The following is a 21,098-nucleotide window of genomic DNA, read 5'->3' as shown; positions in this document are numbered from 1 at the left end:
AGCTGCATATTCTCTTAGCGTGATGTACCGACAGCACTGACCTCTCCGATTCATCAGGCGTGCTCCCGGTTCCCATGGCTTGTGCAGCAGAAGCTGCTCTGTAGATACAGGGAAGAGATGCAGCAGCTGCTGTCCCTCCCTCCATGTTGCACAGTCACTGCAAAAGAAGCTTGCTAGAAAGGTAGAGAGAGAGCGAGAGAGAGAGAGAGAAACAGGGGGTGAGAGAGTATGTGTGTGTTAGGGGGGAGGTGAGGAAGAAAACATGCACCAGAGAGAAAGAGAGAAAGAGACTGAGCACACCAGGAGAAGAAAAGGGGAGAGTGGGAGGAAAAGAGAGAGAGAGGGAGAGTGGGAGGAAGCAAAAGGAAGCGTGGGTGAGGAGAATAAGTGAGAGGAAGAAAGCAGAAGACTGAAAAAAAGTGTAAGAGAGGGAGAAGGGCAACAGAAAGAAAATAGGAAACATATCAAAAGAGCTAGAAACTAGCACCAGACACAGAGCCTGATCTGAGGTAGAGTTCTCCTTTTCCTTTTCTGTCACACAATATGGGGGTACTTTCATATCAGGCCACCTATGTAAGAGATCTATAAAAGTATCAATGTATTTTTACAGAATAGACACTCAGAAGCAGCTGTAAGAGTGTACATATTCAAATACACAGACCTGTCCCGTTATATATATATCGATCAAGGCAAATCAGAACAAATTACTTCTTATTATGACAGGAGTTGCTATGCAACTTATTATGAAAAACTGGAAATCTTGGGATAATTTAAATTACAGTTTGTGGTGGGAAACCTTATGTCAAATATATAAATTTTAGCATATGAATTCGTTACAATTGGGACATCATAGTAAATTTAAGGAGATTTGGGGTCCATTAACAAATTTTTGTAAGAATTAATTATTAAGCTTTATTATTATATGGTGCCATTGATTCATATTAAGTAATATTATTATTTCCCTTTGATTCATGAAAAGAGGGCTGTGCACATCCAGGTGGGTGGGCTGGGGGGGTGTTCAGTACTTATATATCATTTGATTGTATGGAGTGCTGTCTATTATATTTGCTTGTTAACCTGTTGCACTTCTTATTGGATTTCAAAAATAAATAAAGATTAAAAAACAAACAAACCAAACACACAGACCTGTCCCGTCATATATGCCTTTGCCTCCACTCTGCCCAAACTATGCACAGACCACACACATGTGAAGGAGTATAATCGAAAGGAACGTCTAAGTCCGCTTTCGTCTAAGTCGCAAGTCGTCCAAAGTAAAAAACAGCCTAGGACACATTTTCGAAAAATACGTCCAAAATTTTTTTTGTTTCGAAAATCGTCTAACTATATGTCCTGCCGATCTGATCTTCCAAGTCGCTAAATCATCCATCTTTATACCACATTTTCATCCAACTTTTCGGCCAAGTCAAAAACGCCTAGAACAAGCCCTTTTGGACGTGGGAGGGGTCTGCAAAGTGATGAACTGAACACCCAGACATGCCACCTATATAGTGGGGTACCTTACAGGGCACTGCTGTGAACTTCACAAAAAGGGTGCCATGTCATCATCTCACTACAGCTCCCATATAGGTCACGGTGAGCCCCCCACACCACCTCTAGAATCCCCTAGACCCACTTATCTACCACCCTAATAGTCCTTATGGCTGCAAAAGCCACTTATATGCCAGTAAAAAAGGGTTTTGGTGTGTATAGAGGAGTGCACATGTTTAAGTATCAATGCAGTGATTACAGGGGCTTATGGGCATGGGTCCTCCTCTCCATGAGCCCCTAACCCACCCCCAAGACAGCTTAAGCCGCCTCTGTGCTGGACGACTAGGCTTTCCTATGCCAGGCTGCCAGGTGATGATGGTCTGGAAGCTGAATTTTAAAGGTGTGATTACAATTTTTATGAGGTTGGGGGGGTCGGTGATCACTGGGGTAGTGTGCGGGGGTCTATTTTATGTGTTTGCAGTGCTTATCTGGTGACTTTAGGTGGGTTTTTGTGACTTAGACCATGCTTTACATGGTCTAAGTCACAGCGTCCAAGTTCCGTCTAGGCTCTGTTGTACGACTAAGTCTAAGCCGGCCCACGTCCCGCCCTCGACACTCCTCCTGAAATGCCCCGTTTAGCTTTGGTCGTTCAGTGGCACTATGAAGGCCAAGGTCGTTTTTAAATACGTCCAAAACCCAGTTTTATTATCGGCACTTGGACATTTTTGACTTATGATCGTCCAAGTGCCGACTTAGGCCGTTTTTTGGACATCTTTCTCTTTCGATTATGAGCCCCATATTCTTTCCACATGCCAACTTTCTACATGTCAATGCAGTTGCACTATTTTCTGAAAGCTCTTTGCTGTGCATAAAACAGGTTATCCTTGTGTGGAAAAAGCTTAAGAAAATTATCCCCAGTGCATTATTTGCTTCTTAAGTCAATCAATCAAAAACAAGTATTTTTTTTAGCTATGTGGAGGGGCATAATCAAAAGGAACGTCTAAGTCCGTATACATCCATCTCACAAGTCGTCCAAAGTTAAAAAGAGCCTAAGACACATTTTCAAAAGAGACATCCAACTTTTTTTTACTTTCGAAAATCGTCTAATTATACGTCCTGCCGATCTGTTCACCCAAGCCACTAAATCGTCTTATCTTTATACCATATCTCCGTCCAACTTTCCGTCCAAGTCCAAAATGCCTAGAAGAAGCCCTGTTGACGTGGGAGGGGTCTGCAAAGTGATGGACTGCACACCCAGACATGCCACCTAAATAGTGGGGTATCTTACAGGGCACTGCTGTGAACTTCACAAAAAGGATGCCATGGCATCTCCTCACTACAGCTCCTTTATAGGTCACGGTGAGCCCCCCCAAATCACCTCCAGAATCCCCTAGACCCACTTATTTACCACCCCAATAGCCCTTATGGCTGCAGGAGCCACTTATATGCCAGTACAAAAGGGTTTTGGGGGTGTATAGGGCAGTGCACATGTTTCAGTATCAATGCAGTGATAACAGGGGCTTATGGGCATGAGTCCTCCTCTCTATGGGTCCCTAACCCACCCCCAAGACGGCTTAAGCTGCCTCTGTGCTGGACGACTAGGCTTTCCTATGCCCGGCTGCCAGGTGATGATGGTCTGGAGGCTGAAATTTAAAGTTGTGAATAAACTTTTTATGGAGGTGGGGGCTTGGTGATCACTGAGGTAGTATGTGGGGGTCTGTGTTATGTGTTTGCAGTGCTTATCTGATGAGTTTAGGTGTTTTTTTGTGATTTAGACCATGTTTTACATGGTCTAAGTCAGTGTTCTTCAATCTTTTTACACCTATGGACCGGCTGAAATAAAATAATTATTTTGTGGACCGGCAAACTACTAAGACTGAAATTTTTTTTAAAAACCATCGCTGCCCTTTCCCCGCGAGCTCGGTCCCACAAACCATCTGATCCCATCCGCACAAGCCTCAAATAGTTATGATTTTATATTGAACATATTTTATTAAAGTATAAAAAGAAACAATATTCTATATAATTGTCATTTTATAAATACAAATAATACAGGGCAAAGATCAACAAAACCCCTGTCTCCCCTCCCCTTCACATATATCCCCTCTACTATCAAGAAAACTGAATAAGCCAAATTATTACAGAATGCTACACAAATATCATGTAACAGAATACCACAGTCACACATGACAGGAATGGTGTTAGGGGAGTGGAACTAGGGCAACTGTCCCCTGGTTAGAGAGAGCCCTAAGCCATCTGGAAGCTAAAGAAGCACTGCTTGGGCTTTGCACTCCCCAGTTATGTCTAGCAAGATACATATTTCAAATCTGATATATTTCAATCACAAGATAGAAATAAAATTATTTTTTTCTACCTTTTGTCATCTCTGGTTTCTACTTTCATTGCCTTTTCACTCTCTTCCATCCAGCGTCTGCCCTAAGAACATAAGAATTGCCACTGCTGGATCAGACCAGTGGTCCATCATGCCCAGCAGTCCGCTCACGCGGCGGCCCTCTGGTCTAAGACCATCACCCTAACTGAGACTAGCCCTACCAGTGCACGTTCTTGTTCAGCAGGAACTTGTCTAACTTTGTCTTAAATCCTTGGAGGGTGTTTTCCCCTATAACAGCCTCTGGAAGAGCGTTCCAGCTTTCTACCACTCTCTGGGTGAAGAAAAAATTCCTTACGTTTGTATGGAATCTATCCCCTTTCAACTTTAGAGAGTGCCCTCTCGTTCTCCCTACCTTGGAGAGGGTGAATAGTGTCTTTCTCTACTAAGTCTATTCCCTTCAGTATCTTGAATGTTTAGATCATGTCCCCTCTTAATCTCCTCTGTTTGAGGGAGAAGAGGCCCAGTTTCTCTAATCTTTAGCTGTACGGCAGCTCCTCCAACCCCTTAACCATCTTAGTCGCTCTTCTCTGGACCCTTTCGAGTGGTACCGTGTCCTTCTTCATGTACGGTCACCAGTGCTGGACGTAGTACGCCAGGTGAGGGCATACCATGGTCTGGTACAGCGGCATGATAACCTTCTCTGTCTCTTCAGTCCAGCATCTGCCCCTTCCATTCACTGTCTGTCTTTCCCTGCTATCTCTCCTCCTGCCGCCACCCCCTCACCCCCCCCCCAATTTGGTCTGGCATCCATCATCTTCCTTCTGTTCTCCTCATGGTCTGGCATCTCTGTCCTTCCCTCCCTCCTGTGGTTTTTAGCATCTCTCTCTTCTCATTTCCTCCACTCAGATATCGTTCTTTGCTCTCTCTTCCCTTTTCTTCTCTGGTCTTCCTTCTCTATTTTCTGCCTCCATCTAAATTAAATTATTTCTTACTATTTAGTCCTGTTTCCCTCTTTTCACTGTATCTACCCACAGCTTGTCACCGCTTTCCCTCACCCCTCCATTATCTTACTATTTTCTTCCCCCTTTATTTATCTCCTTCTTCCATCCAGTATGTGTTCTTTCCCCACTTACATTCAGGATCTGCTCTCCCCTCTCAACTGACATCCATCTGCCTTCTGCTCTCTCTCCCTTCTTCTCACTTCCATCATCTGTCCCCTTCTCTCTCTCTCATCTCCTCCATTCCATCATCTGCCCCTTCTCTCTCCCCCCAACTTCCATCATCTGCCCCTCTTTCCCTCACCTTTGCGGGTCACTTTCTTTCCCCTGAGGGTGGCTCATGTCAGAGGGGAAGCTTTGGCTGAGCAGAACCGCTTGCAAGGAACAGTGGAACTTACTTGATGTCGATGCTGGGGCCCATTGCCGTTTGAAGAAAAAAAAAAAAAAGGTGGAAAAAAGGGACCTGCAAAGTTGAGAGGAAGGGAAACCTCCAGAACAGCTGCTCTTTGCCCTCCTTCAGCGGCCCAAGAGTCTTTAGGCAAGCGGCAGCTCTGTGTGCTTTTAACTTTGGCACAGAGCTGCCCCTAAGCAGTAGTTTAGCGCGGTTTCATGAGGCAGCCTCGGGGCCTTTGCTAGGCCGGCCCACATCGCATCGAAGCGGGCCGGCCTAGCAAAGGCCCCGAGCTGCCTCATGAAACCGCGCTAAACTACTGCTTAGGGGCAGCTCTGTACCAAAGTTAAAAGCACACAGAGCTGCCGCTGCTGGTCGGGAGGTGCGGAGAGAAGGCAGGAAGCATACGCTGCAGGAGTCCCGGCGAAGGCAGGAGTCCTGGCACAGCGACGGCAACAGGAAGTTGCAAGTCAGCTGATGCAGGCACCTTTCGTTGCGGCGGGGACCCGAATCCTTCGCGGACCGGCAAGATTTTTTTGCGGACTGACACGGTCCGCGGACCAGCAGTTGAAGAACTGTGGTCTAAATCACAACGTCCAAGTTCTGTCGATCCTGGGCTGTATAACTTTCAGTTATACATGCTGTACGACTAAGTCTAAGCCGGCCCACGTCCCACCCAACTCCTGCCCTCGACACGCCTCCTGAAATGCCCCATTTAGCTTTGGACATTGAATGGCATTATGAAGGCCTAGGTCATTTAGAAATATGTCTAAAACCTGTTTTTATTTTCGGCACTTGGACGTTTTTGAGAAATGTTCGTCCAAGTGCCTACTTAGGCCGGTTTTTGGACTTTTTTCTCTTTCGATTATGAGCCCCATAGGATCTAATTCTGAATAGGGCGCAAAAAATCTGCACTGAAGAAAATCGCACTTAGCACGATTCTGTAAATCATGCCTCATTAGGCAGTTTACAGAATACGCGTCACACCTATTCCCACTAATAAAATATAGGCACGGTCATTTACACAAACTAAAATCTGGTGTAAATGTTTGTTCCTTACTTAGGTACTGATCGGGCATATTCTGTAATGGTGCTTGTAAATTATAGAAACACCCATGATCCACCCATGCCCCTCCTCTGACCATGCCCCCATTTGAGACCTGTGCAGTAGAATTTACACACACCACTTTATAGAATATGCTTACAGGGGTATTTAAAAAAAAAAAAAAATGTACAAAAATCAGCACTTGCACGTTTTTCTCTGCAAAACGTCCAAGTGTTAATCAAAACAAAGAACTTAGATGTTTTGCAGAATGTTGGCCCTCCAAAAAGTCAAACTCAGAAAGGAGCGTGTTAGAGGCATATTTTGGGCGAGATTTAGATGTTAGATTTGGGAATTTTGAAGCGATAATTGAACCTTTTGCAGGACGTTCTAGATGGAATTTAGATGTTTCAAGCTAGACCTGTTTTAGAAACATCCAAGTGCCAAAAAAGGTACCCAAACTTACCACATGAATACTGGAGGTATTACATAATGATCCCTCCCACACACACACACTCTCTCCCAGTGATCACTAACCTCCTCCCACCCCCTAAAAACATGAATAAAACAGTACATACCTGTCCATAGAACAGCAGAATCTGGTATGGGAAAGGTTAGTAGAGCATCACGCAGGTATCTTAAGTAATCTGGTGAATGGGCTAATAAGCCATAGAGAGGAGGACCCAGGCCCATAAGACACTAACCACTATATTTATGATGAATAGTGTGAAGCCACAGAAACATCCAAGTTGTAAATGGCCAAATCTAGACTATTTAGATGTGGGAAAAGCCAGCATTGTAATGGATTGGCCACATACACATCCCAATAGAGCAGTGGGGCCCCATTAGAGGGCACTGTTGTGAAGTTCACAAAAAGGGTGTCAGGTACATATTTCACTATAAGCCTCTTCTAATGTATGGTGATCCCTTCAAAATTACCTCAAAACCTACTATACCCACCCGTCTCCCACCACAATAGCCCTTATCAAAGTTTCAAAGTTTATTTAAACTTGATATATCGCCTATACATAGGGCTCCTTTTCCGAAGCCGCATTAGCAGCTTTATCACATGCACATTTTTAGAGTGCAGTAACCCCCGTGCTAGCCGAAAAAATACAGCCTGTTGAAGAGGAGGTGGTAGCGGCTAGCGCGGCCAGCAAATTAGCGTGCGCTATTACACACGTTAAACCGCTAACGCAGAAGGAGCCCATTGTTTCAAGGCGGTTTACAATTAAAATTAGCATGTAGTCATACAATAAAGTCAAACATTTAATAACAATAAACACAACAAATGACTTACTGGAAAAAGTTGGGTAAACAGGGAGAACTACAATATTGATCAGAAAAGAAACAATTAGGGCAAAAACAATAGGTAGGGTAAAAAATTTTAAAAATTGAATAAAATTTAAAATGTCAACTTTGTAATTAATAGTCTTATTATTCATAGTTACCCGCATAATCGTAGGATAAAAGAGACCATACTTTGCCTTCATCTGTTGAAGCTGTGGACATAAAAGGAGGAACTCCTTCCTTACTGCAGCTGTCTTCTTGGCAAAATCAGGCAGGACTGAGATTTTTTTATCCTGCCATTTAAGAGGTCTAATGCGGTGCTATTTGTCACGGTATTGATGGCTATAATCCCAATAACTTCCCATAACAACAAACTTCTCTTTATCATGACAGGAGTTGCCATACAACTTACTTTGAAGAACTGGAAAAACTGGGATCGGGTAAATTATAATTTCTGGTGGGAATCTTTATGCCCCTTAACCATTTTAGTCGCTCTTCTCTGGACCCTTTCGAGTAGTAGTGTTTTTCTTCATGTATGACGACCAGTGCTGGACGCAGTATTCCAAGTCCGGTAGAGTGGTATGATAACCTTCTCCGATCTGTTCATGATCCCCCTTCTTAATCATTCCTAGCATTCTGTTTACCCTTTTCGCCGCTGCCTCACATTGCGTGGATGGCTTCATTCACTTATCGACCAGTACTCCCAAGTCTCTTTCCTGGGGGGTCTCTTCAAGTACTGCACCGGACATCCTGTATTTATGTATAAGATTTTTGTTACTAGTAATAGAAACTCGGATGTGTGAAATACAATAATATTCTAATCTGTTACACTTTCACAAAAGTATATGAATGTCATAAATCAATGTAGGCAGTGCTGCTTTAGTTCCAGGAGATGTGTGTTTCAAAAAACGGAGGAAAAAGCCTCAGGCAAATGCCCTCCCACCACCACAATGGTGGAAAAAGGTGGTAGGGTGGTAATCTTCATTGGCAGAAAACCTCCATTGCACTCCCTGTTAAATAAACTGTAAGCAGGGCTGTCTATGCAGTCGATAGATGAAAAAATTATTCAACTTATCTCTGATCGGTACACCGACGATGGCCAGCGTTTCACCAACTTGCTGCCTCAGGGTGCAAAAATCCGATCAACATTTGCGGGAGCTACTAGCCATCGAAAAACTGCTTACAGTTTATTTAACAGGGAGTGCAATGGAGGTTTTCTGCCAATGAAGATTACCACCCTACCACCTTTTTCCACCATTGTGGTGGTGGGAGGGCATTTGCCTGAGGCTTTTTCCTCCGTTTTTTGAAACACACATCTCCTGGAACTAAAGCAGCACTGCCTACATTGATTTATGACATTCATATACTTAAGATTTTTGTTACTGACATGCATCACCTTACACTTATCCACGTTAAACCTTATTTGCCATGTCATGGCCCATTTCTCGAGCATGTTTATGTCACGTTGCAGATCTTCACGATCCTCCTGCGTCTTCACTACTCTGAATAACTTCGTATCGTCCACAAATTTAATCACCTCGCTCGTCATACCAATTTCCATGTCGTTTATAAATATGTTGAAGAGCACGGATCCAAGCACCGAACCCTGAGGCACTCCACTCGTGACGCTTTTCCAGTCCGAGTATTGTCCATTTACCCCCACTCTCTGTTTCCTATGCTCCAGCCAATTTTTAATCCAAGTGAGTGTTTCACCCTCGATTCCATGGCTCGCAATTTTCCGAAGTAGTCATTGCGGAACCATGTCAAACACCTTTTGAAAGTCCAGATAAAAAATGTTGATCGGGTCGCCCTTGTCTATCAGCCTGTTTACTCCCTCGAAGAAGTGCAGCAAGTTTGTCAAACAAGATCTGCCTTTGCTGAAACCGTGCTGGCTGGTCCTCATCAGACCGTGTCCATCAAGGTGATCAATGATGCGGTCCTTTATCAGCGCCTCTACCATCTTTCCTGGTACCGAGGTCAGACTCACTGGTCTGTAGTTTCCCGGATCTCCCCTCAAACCTTTTTTGAAGATCGGTGTAACATTCGCCACCTTCCAGTCCTCCGGAATATTTCCCGTTTTGATCGACAGATTGATTATTAGTTGAAGCAGTTCAGCTATGGTCCCTTTCAGTTCCTTGATGACCCTCGGATGGATGCCATCCGGTCACAGGGATTTATCACTCTTAAGCCTATCAATCTGCCTGCATACCTCTTCTAGACTGACCGTTAACCCTGTTAGTTTCCCGTTTTCACTTCCAGCAGATGCAAAAAACGTGTTCAGTCTATCGGCGATTGCTTTGTCCTCCTTTAGCGCTCCCTTTATTCCTTGGTCATCCAACGGTCCCACCGCTTCCTTCGCAGATCGTTTCCCTTTAATATATTGAAAGAATGGCTTGAAGGTTTTTGCCTCCTTAGCTATTTTTTCCTCTTAGTCTCTTTTGGCCCCTTTTACTGCCTTATGGTACCTGTGTTGATGTTGTTTGTGCTTATTCCAGTTTTCATTCGTTTTTTATCTTTCCCATTCCTTAAATGAGTTTTTTTTTTTTGTCTCTGATTGCTTCCTTAACCTCTACAGTGAGCCACGCCAGTTCTTTATTATTTTTCCTCTTTGATCCCTTGTTGATACGCAGTATATATAGATTTTGCGCCTCGGTGACCGTATCCTTAAAAAGAGACCAAGCTTGCTCTAGCGTCTTTAGTGTTTATCCTCTTCTTAATCTTCTTCCCCACCATGCGTCTTATCTCTTCATAATTCCCTTTATAGAGGAAGCCAACTGACAGATGCAGCTACTCCCACAATTCCACTTTCCACCATTCACATAAAAATACACAGCCAAGCAACATTATAACATTGTACATGCTCTGACTGGAAATGAGGAAAAACACCTCAAAATCCTGACTGAATCATTCAAATTTTATTTTTTATTTATTTATTTATATACCACTTACATCCTAAGTGGTTTACATTCAGGTACTTTATCTTTCCCTATCTGTCCCAATGGGCTCAAACTCTATTTAGTGTACTTGGGCAATGAGGGGATTAAGTGACTTGCCCAGGGTCACAAGGAGCAGCAAGGGATTTGAACCCCCCAGCCTCATGGTGCTGAGGCTGTAGCTCTAACCCCTGAACCACACAACCCCAAAATTATCTCTTCAAATAAAACCCCCAGGAAGAAACCTATTGCAATATAAAGAAAAGAAAAACTCACAAAGAGTCTCCTTTATAGTGACAAATTTTGAGTGGGAAAAATCATAAGAGACTACAACTCCAGGAGGATGAATTACTGAAAAATGTCCTGCTCCTCAAATGCTGGCCTTCCAACAACCATATAGTGTGAAGCAAAATTTAATAAAAAGTAAGATACCAACAGAAGCTTAAAAAGAAGAGATTGGCACATGCCCCTGTAATATATCAAGCTGTGAATTGTGCAGGACCCCATTAACCACATGAACTGCTACCCCAAGCACTTGTATAAAGAAATGTCTTCAACAACTTTGTAATCTCTGTAAGCATCCCCTATGTGAGCTGATTCCATAAGGAGGGTGCCAACCAAAGAAGGATTATCAGTACTTACCAGGATACATCTTTTGCTGTTACTGCTCCTTCAATCTGGAATTCTCTTCCAATCCAATTAAGGGCAGAAACAATCTAGATCAGTAGTCTCAAACTCAAACCCTTTGCAGGGCCACATTTTGGATTTGTAGGTATGGGAGGGCCTCAGAAAAAGATAGTTAACATCTTATTAAAGAAATGACAATTTTGTATGAGGTAAAACTCTTCATATTTTATAAATCTTGTAATTTATAGCTAAAGAGACATATGACCAAGAAACTTTTATTTTACTTTTGTGATTATGATAAATATACTGAGGGCCTCAAAATAGTACCTGCAGGCCGCATGTGGCCCCCGGGCCGCGAGTTTGAGACCACTGATCTAGATAAATTCAAGGGAAGTTTAAAATGCTTTCTCTTCAAATATGCCTATGTAAGCTGACCCAGCTCCCTGATTGCGAAAGCTGCTCCTGACCTCTAATTGCTCATCTCTATTCAGATTTCTGTCCGTTCCCCTTCTTCCTCTTGGTTTTTACCTTATATGTTTACTTTCCTTTAAATATTGTAGTTCTCCTTATTCTCCTCTTATTTTTAGCGTACATTATGTAAGTATATATTGTTATTTTTGTGAGTTATATCTGTATTATTTTTTAAATTAGCCTCTTGATTATTTCCTTATTTAATTTTATTGTACAACTCTTAGAATTCATGATTGGCATTTTATCAAAATTTTAATAAACTTGGAAACTAAACTTCCAACTCCCTTCACTTCTAATTTCAAACTTTGTTCCTTGGAGCTCGCTGTCCCATATGCCTGGAATAAACTACCTGAGTCCGTCCACCATGCCTCTTCCCTTCCCTTGTTCAAAAAGTAGGCAGAAACCCACCTTTTTGAGACAGCCTTCAACTCATAACCCTATTCTCCTCCACTCATCATCCTAGCCAGCATTTTAACCATCCCCTCTAACCATCCCCATTTCCTGGCATCCTATTTATCTGTCTTGATTGTTTAGATTGTAAGCTCATTTGAGCAGGAGCTGTCTCCATTGTGACTCTGGTAGCCCTCTAGAAATATTTACATTACATTAGTGATTTTTATTCTGCCATTACCTTGCGGTTCATGGCGGATTACAGAAGAGAATTTCTGGACATGTAGGACAGTGTAGGACAGGTTGCTTCAGAGGATTGAAATGTTTCATACGGTGTTAGTCTTCATGGATTTCTTGAATAGCAAGGTTTTTATTTCTTTTCTGAAAGTTTTGTAGTCTGGGATCGCGATTAGTAAATTGGAGAGTTGGTGGTCTAGTTTTGCTGCCTGTGTGACTAGAAGGTCAACGTTCAGTTTTTTTCCATTTGATGTCTCTGATTGGAGGGTATGTGAATGGTGTCTGGGTTCTCCTGTGTCTGGTTGTGGTAGTTTGGATTAGGCAGTTGTTCAAGTAGGCTGGGCTGTCACCATTTATGGATTTAAATAATAGACAGCAGAAATTAAATAGTATTCTTGCTTGAATTGGGAGCCAGTGTGAGTCGAGGTATGCCTCGGTGATGTGGTTGTGTTTTCTTAATGAATAGATTAGTCTCAGGGCTGTGTTTTGTACTGTTTGTAGTTGTAGTAGAATCTCTAATATAGTAGAATCATCCTATGATGAGACACTGATTTCAATTCTTTAGCCAGAACATATGGACTAACTAGTGGGCCCAAATAAGAAAGTGTATTTTCCTAAAATACCCTATAGGTTACAACTAACATCTTGAACATGACCCCGAAATAAATGCACAAAATATGATCATACATACAGCATTACTGAACAAATGGATAGCTGCATTCTGCAACCACTTCAAACCTGTTGTCAACATGCTCACATAAAGCAAATTGCCATGTCCTAAACAAGACGTAATGTACAGATTAATGTATACAAACTAACCTCATCAAGGGAAAATTAGTAGCACATAGCAGATGTAACATGCTGACTCTCAAAAGACAGAAGACAAGCTCAATACTCAAGTGTGACAGTGTATGTCCTGTCACCGGAGATAAAGGAATCAGGAAGGGATGCTAAACTAAAGAGACAGGGCTAACTTGGTACAACTCGTACCAAGAATGCCTGTGGGTTCCACTGTAGGGCTAACTAAGACTAATCCACTGGAGGACTAATTGACACTCATTTGCATACTTATTTAAATACAGTGGAAAGTGATTGGTTTGAAGGAACAATGGCTCTTATCTTAGGATTTGGAAGATTCTCAATTAACTACTAAGGGACAACTGGCCTGGTGATGGGGGGGAGGGGGATCTTCACTTTAACTAATTTAGGGGATTGCCAATAAGACTCCAGGGCAAAAACTTGCTGAAAGGCAAAGCAGGTCTGTTAAGCCAAAATTACCACAGCCTCTAGAGTGTTCAGAGGAGTTGGAGGAATTGGAGTGACCATAGGACATTGAGCCATCACATCAAGTATCAAAACTCATCTACAGTAGTAACTAATTTACCAGATATCATTAGAACCAATGCAGGCCTTTCTAATTGCCCATTTAGTCAACAAGCGGTTGACTTATCAATATTCAAGACCAAACAAACATCATCCAGAAGTCTGAAGAGATACTTTGGTCAACAAGAAAATGTCATTGGTGTAGCAATAAACACCAATGTTATGAGCTTGTATAAGGGAAAATAATGGACTCAAAAATGTATTAAACAAGATGTCCAAAGTCAGAAGTAGAGAAATGACCATTTTTGAAACCAGCAAAACCGCTTGATGTCCAATTTTTTCCCCCAAAAAATTGACTATTTAGAGGTCTTGACCGCCAGAATGTCCAACTTTAGGACATCTAACTTTGCCATTTTCAACCACAAAAATGTCCCAAGTTCAAAATGTTCAAATTCAGACCATTTGAACATGGAAGGGGCCAGCATTTTAAGGGACAGGCCACTCAAGATATGGCAACAGAGCAGTAGGGAATCTTAGAGAGCACTGCTGTGAACTTCACATAAAGGGTGCCAAATGTACATCTCACCATAATCAATAATAATAATTCCCTTAGTGCACATGCGCACTTCTAACCTGGTGGCTCCATGCATTCATAGCTCCGTGGTCGGCAGAGAAATTATAGTTGAAAAAAAAGTTGGTAAAGTGTGCACGAGCGCGTGCACGACTCTTACAACGTGCGAGGCACGCGCGTTCCATTTTCTTCTCCCAGCAGCGGATATTATGTGCCGGTTGCCGTTTAATTAAAAAAAAAAGGTAGGTGGGAGAAGGCGCGCAATCCCCGTAAGATCCCTAATATTCCCCCGACATCCCCGACCTCCACCGACATCCCCCTGACATCTCCACACACACGGACAGGGGCCAAACAGACGGGACTGACAGAAAAGGTGGCAGTGAAAGACACAGGACAGGGAGCCAAACAGACGGGACATTGACAGACTAACAGAAAAGGTGCTCTGGGGGGGGAAGACAGAAGGGGGCAATGGAGATACAGTCAGAGAGAAGGAAAGGGGGCTGCTATGGGGGGTGTGTGCTGGGGGGCAGACAGTTTTGTTCTGGGGGGAATACAGAAGGGGACCAAGGAGAGACAGTCAGGCAGGCAGGCAGACAGGGGGCCAGGGAGAGAGACAGACAGAAAGAAAGACAGGGAAAGGGGGTTGCTATGGGGGGAGGGGTGTGATGGGGGCAGACAGTTTTGCTCTGGGGGGGGAAATACAGAAGGGGAGCAAGGAGAGACAGTCAGGCAGGCAGGCAGACAGGGGGCCAGGGAGAGAGACAGACAGAAAGAAAGACAGACAGACAGCAGCCAAGGAGAGAGAGACAAAGAAAAAAAGACATACAGTCAGCCAGTGTCCAAGGAGAGAGAGAAAAAGGAAAAAAAAAAACCAGATAGTGGACAAGGAGAGAGAGAGAAAGAAATACAGACAGACAGTAGCCAAGGAGAGAGAGAGAGACAGAGACAGAAAGAAAAAAACAAAACAGACAAACAGCGGCCAAGGAGAGAGAGAGAGAAAGAAAGAAAGAATGACAGACAGAAAGAAAGACAAACAGACAGGGGGCCAGGGAGAGACACAGACATAAAGAATGACAGACAGACAGACAGCATCCAAGGAGAGAGAGACAAAGAAAAAAAAAAACAGACATCTATTCTAGCACCCGTTAATGTAACGGGCTTAAACACTATCCCCCTTACATCTCCACACATACGGACAGGGGCCAAACAGAAAAGGTGGCATTGAAAGACACAGAAGGACAGGGAGCCAAACAGACGGGACATTGACAGACCGACAGAAAAGGTGCTCTGGGGGGAAAGACAGAAGGGGCCACGGAGAGACAGTCAGAGAGAGGGAAAGGGAGCTGCTATGGGGGGAGGGGTGTGCTGGGGGGCAGACAGTTTTGCTCTGGGGGGGAAATACAGAAGGGGACCAAGGAGAGACAGTCAGTCAGGCAGGCAGATAGGGGGCCAGGGAGAGAGACAGACAGAAAGAAAGACAGACAGACAGCAGCCAAGGAGAGAGAGACAAAGAAAAAAAGACATACAGTCAGCCAGCGTCCAAGGAGAAAAAGGAAAAAAAAACAGATAGCAGACGAGAGAGAAAGAAAGAATGACAGAAAGAAAGACAGATAGACAGACAGTAGCCAAGGAGAGAGAGAGAAAAAAAGAATGACAGACAGACAGAGGGCCAGAGAGACAGACAGACAGCCAGCATCCAAGGAGAGAGAGAGAGACAGAAAGAAAAAAACAAAACAGATAAACAGCGGACAAGGAGAGAGAGAGAAAGAAAGAATGACAGACAGAAAGAAAGACAAACAGACAGGGAGCTAGGGAGAGACACAGACATAAAGAATGACAGATAGACAGACAGCATCCAAGGAGGGAGAGAGATAAAGAAAAAAAAAAAACCAGTCATCTATTCTAGCACCTGTTAATGTAATGGGCTTAAACACTAGTCCCTTTATAATTTATCTTGATCCCTCCAAAACTGCCCCCAAACCTATTATATACACCTGTCTCCCAATAGCCCTTATGGCTGCAGATGACACCTATATGGCAGTATAGTAGGATTTAGTGGGTTTTCATGGGCTTACACTTTACACCATAAATGCAGTGTTTAGAGTAGTTCATGGGCTTGGGTTAAGAACATAAGAACATAAGAACTGCCATCTCCAGATCAGACCTTCGGTCCATCAAGTCCGGCGATCCGCACACGCGGAGGCCCCGCCAGGTGTACACCTGGCGTAATTTATAGTCCACCATATCTTTATATGCCTCTCTTAAGGAGATATGCATCTAGTTTGCTCTTGAAGCCTAGGACGGTCGATTCCGCAATAATCTCCTCTGGGAGGGCATTCCAGGTGTCAACCACTCTCTGAGTGAAGCAGAACTTCCTGACATTAGTCCTGAACCTGTCCCCCCTTAGCTTCATTACATGTCCTCTAGTCCGTGTCAAATTGGACAGTGTAAATAATCTTCTCTGCTCTATTTTGTCGATTCCTTTCAGTATTTTGAAGGTCTCGATCATATCCCCACGCATTCTCCTTTTCTCAAGGGAGAACAATCCTAGTGTTATAAGTCTATCCTCATATTCCAGTCTCTCCATACCCTTCACCAGTTTTGTTGCTCGTCTCTGCACCCTCTCCAGCAGTTTTATATCCTTCTTTAGGTAGGGAGACCAATGTTGGACGCAGTATTCCAAGTGTGGTCTGACCATTGCCCTATAAAGCGGCATTATAACTTTCTCCGATCTACTCGAGATTCCTTTCTTTATCATGCCCAACATTCTATTTGCCTTCTTTGCCGCTGCCGCGCATTGTGCCGACGGCTTCAGGGTCCTATCTATCAGTACACCCAGGTCCCTTTCTTGTTCACTCTTCCCCAGAGTTGCACCTGACATTGTATACTCGTATTCCTTATTTTTATTGCCTAAATGCATTACCTTGCATTTCTCCACATTGAACTTCATCTGCCATTTCTCCGCCCATGTTTCTAACCGACACAAGTCGCTCTGGAGTTTCTCTCTATCCTCCTGCGATCTGATTGCCCAGCATAGTTTTGTATCGTCTGCAAACTTGATGATCTCACTGGATGTTCCTTCCTCCAGGTCATTGATATAAATATTAAAAAGGATCGGCCCAAGTACCGAGCCCTGGGGTACACCACTAGTCACTTTCTCCCAGTCGGAGAACTTCCCATTTATGCCCACTCTCTGCTTTTGGTTTTCCAGCCATTTGCCTATCCATCTTTGTATATCTCCCTCTATGCCATGGCTTTGTAGTTTCCTGAGAAGTCTTTCGTGTGGAACTTTGTCGAACGCTTTCTGGAAGTCTGCTCTCTATGGTTCACTAGCCCACCCACCATGCTTTTTAAGACATCTGTGTACTGTTCTACTAGGCTTTTCCATATCAGCTGCTGCTGTTCTAGAGACAGATTCATTCAGATCTTTGTAAAATGGAAGGGGGCAGTGACCACTGGGGAAAGGGGGGTGTCATTACTTTATCCCTCCAGTAGTTTGGGTTTCATTACCTCACTTAGATGCTTTTAAAACAGGTCTCTAACGCTGGATATCAAAGTTCTATCCAAGGTGTCTTGGGAAAATTTTGATTATCAGTGCAAGACATCTAAGTATTAAGCCCACCCATAACTCGCCCCCTTGAACTTTGGACGCATAGCAGGCAAAAAGTCTAGTGAGACTGCACGGCCGCGTGGTGAGCAGCGGAGGCAGGAGAGAGAAGCCGGAGAAATTTTTGTTTCTTTTTTCTTTCCAAACAGGGTCAGCGGCGCAGAGAGGAGCGGGTAGCGGCGAGAGGGAGCTCCGCCCACCCGCCCACGTCATCAGCGTCATCGCCACGACTCCCCCTTAACAGGAAGGGAGCCAACGGCGCGAGAGACCACTGCACGGCCGCGTGGTGAGCAGCGGAGGCAGCGGAGGCAGGAGAGAGAAGCCGGAGAAATTTTTGTTTCTTTTTTCTTTCCAAACAGGGTCAGCGGCGCAGAGAGGAGCGGGTAGCGGCGAGAGGGAGCTCCGCCCACCCGCCCACGTCATCAGCGTCATCGCCCCGACTCCCCCTTAACAGGAAGGGAGCCAACGGCACGAGAGATCACTGCACGGCCGCGTGGTGAGCAGCGGAGGCAGCGGAGGCAGGAGAGAGAAGCCGGAAAAATTTTTGTTTCTTTTTTCTTTCCAAACAGGGTCAGCGGCGCAGAGAGGAGCGGGTAGCGGCGAGAGGGAGCTCCGCCCACCCGCCCACGTCATCAGCGTCATCGCCCCGACTCCCCCTTAACAGGAAGGGAGCCAACGGCACGAGAGACCACTGCACGGCCGCGTGGTGAGCAGCGGAGGCAGGAGAGAGAAGCCGGAGAAATTTTTGTTTCTTTTTTCTTTCCAAACAGGGTCAGCGGCGCAGAGAGGAGCGGGTAGCGGCGAGAGGGAGCTCCGCCCACCCACCCACGTCATCAGCGTCATTGCCCCGACTCCCCCTTAACAGGAAGGGAGCCAACGGCGCGCGGCCATTCGGCGCGCGGCGAAGGCGAGCGGCAAAGGCGCTCGCCTTAGCGAGAGCGCCTTTGCAAAGGGCCTTGAGAAGGGTCAAGTAAAGACAGCCAAGGACTCCAAAACACACAGGTAAGGAAGAAGCGAGCACGCAAGTAGGGAGAGCGCACGCACAAGAAGAAAACACACAATAAGACACACACAAAACAGGAAAGGATAAAGAAGCAGCAGGCTTCGGGGACAAGAAAGAGGCCCAAGGGAGGACAACAGACCCACCAAGACAAAAGCGGCAGAAGAAGTAGACAGGAAAGAACCAAGCACAGGAGAGTGCACAGCGCCGCACAATAAAGACATAAGACAAGGGAGAGGACATCTAGTGGACTCCGAAGAAAGAGAAATGGAAGCAGCAAGAACCCGGAGGAGCTTCCCAGTGTACTGCACAGAGTGTCATATGTATGACTACCTTCCCTCGGGAAGGCAGGCATACATATGCAGTCGGTGTCAGGAACTGGAAAGCCTGAAGGAAGTTGGTCGACTGCAGTGCAGGGTTCAAGAGCTGGAGGGACTCCACATCTCAGAAGCACCTTTCGAGACAACTGAAGACCCTGCAGGAGAAAGCCACATCAAGGAGCAAGTAAGGGAGCTCGAAAGATTCATCGAGGAGGCCTACAGGCAGGCAGAAGAGCAGGAGCATCAGCAGCGCTGGAGCGAGGAAGCTACGGCTACACAAGATGGAGGACATGGGCCAACAGATGGAAGACAGGGGCCAACGGACGCCGAGAATGAAGTATCACATGGAAGATTCGTGCAAGCAGAGAGGGCAAAGACTGGCGGGTACCCTGAAAGAGAAGGACTAAACCACGCCGAGGATACAGATTTGAGACCAGTGAGGAAGCTGAAGAAGGAGAAATCTGCAGTCGTCGTGGGAGACTCAATCCTGAGAGAAGTGGACAGTCACGTAGCAGGAGGGAGAGAGGATCGGCTAGTGACCTGTCTCCCAGGAGCAAGAACGAAGGACATCTCCGACAAAATCGAGAGGATCCTGGATGGCGCGGAAACAGAAGAGACAGCAGTGATAATCCACGTGGGAACAAATGATGTCAACAGGAGAAATTACAGCAGGACTACGCTAATTGAACAGTTCAAGATCCTAGGAAGGAAACTGAAGCTGAGGACACAGAAGATAGCATTCTCAGAGATTCTGCCAGTACCGAGGGCAGACGTGAAGAGGCAGACCGAGCTACAAGCAATAAACGCTTGGTTGAGGAGATGGTGCGAAGAAGAAGGATTCCTTTTTGTAAGAAACTGGACAACTTTTTGGGGGAAGAACAAGCTCTTCAGGAGGGACGGACTACACCTGAGCAAGGCAGGAACGAGACTGCTAGCAAACAACGTCAAGAGAGGAATTGAGCAGGCTTTAAACTGAGAAGAAGGGGAAAGCCGATAATCGACCTGACGTCGACGGTTCGGACAAGAGTATCCAAAGAAGATACTGAGCGGGAAAAATGCTGGGAACAGGCAAGAGACGAACAACAGAAGCTGTTGACCAACAAAAAGGGCAAACAGATAAAATTAGAGGAACAGGAGAGATCAGGAAATCAGGTTGCAGACAATAAAGATACACCAAAACATGAGGAAGAAAAGATCAGAAAAGATACACCAAAAAATGAGGAAGAAAGGAACAGAAATGAGGGACTGGCAGCCCAACTAGGGGATGGTAAGAGGAGCAAAACACATGTAAAACCAGCAGAGAAAAGAAAAGACCAGGACTTAAATTGCTTGTACGCTAATGCAAGGAGCCTAAAGACCAAAATGGGAGAATTAGAAGCCATAGCCAACAAAGAAAACCTAGACATCATTGGAATCACGGAAACATGGTGGAATGAAGATAACCAGTGGGACGTAGTGCTGCCAGGGTACAAACTCTATAGAAGAGACAGGACCCACAAGAAGGGTGGAGGAATAGCACTATACATAAAAGACACCATTCCCTCGTCCAGAGTGGATATAGAACCAAAGGCGGAAGGACTGGAGTCATTATGGGTAAAATTACCAGGAAAAAGTGGCCTTGACATAAGATTGGGTCTATACTATCGTCCACCTGGACAAACGGAAGCAAACGACAAAGATCTGGCAGCAGAACTGAGGCGGGAAGGCAACAACAGGAATGTGACAGTAATGGGAGACTTTAACTACCCCGGGATAAACTGGAATATTGGAAACTCAAACTGTGCGAGGGAAACAGAATTCTGTGTGAGGGACTGCTTTATGGAGCAGCTTGTCAAGGAACCAACAAGAGGATATGCCACTCTTGACCTAATCCTAAACGGAATAGGGGGACCTGCAAAAGAAGTGGAAGTAGTAGGACCACTAGGAAACAGCGATCACAACATGATCCAGTACAAATTAGGAGTAAGTACAGCAAAAGGGAAGAGAACCACAGTGACAACGTTCAACTTCAAGAAAGGAAACTATGATGCTATGAGAGCAATGGTTAAAAAAAAACTTAGAAACAGCTCAAGGAAAAC

The 21,098-nt window shown here is 44.8% G+C and overlaps 1 protein-coding gene across 7 annotated transcripts in view; it reads right to left on the bottom strand.

The window, feature by feature from the left end:
- Nucleotides 1-21,098, bottom strand: part of ARHGAP32 (Rho GTPase activating protein 32) — a 786,874-nt gene that overhangs the window by 467,903 nt on the left and 297,873 nt on the right. For 2 of the 7 annotated variants that reach the window (XM_033918041.1, XM_033918042.1), the window contains exon 1: nucleotides 42-134. The exons of the other annotated variants lie outside the window; for them this stretch is intronic. In XM_033918041.1, the coding sequence (XP_033773932.1) occupies nucleotides 42-76 (35 nt within the window). In that variant the 5' untranslated portion in view covers nucleotides 77-134. Of the gene's footprint in view, nucleotides 1-41; nucleotides 135-21,098 lie in introns of those variants that run through there. 7 annotated transcript variants of the gene reach the window in all.

The sequence above is a fragment of the Geotrypetes seraphini genome, chromosome 13 (genome assembly GCF_902459505.1).
Source record: "Geotrypetes seraphini chromosome 13, aGeoSer1.1, whole genome shotgun sequence".
In the NCBI taxonomy this organism is placed as follows: domain Eukaryota; kingdom Metazoa; phylum Chordata; class Amphibia; order Gymnophiona; family Dermophiidae; genus Geotrypetes; species Geotrypetes seraphini.
Note: the sequence above shows the minus strand (reverse complement) of the source record. Positions and strands in the feature narration are given on the sequence as shown.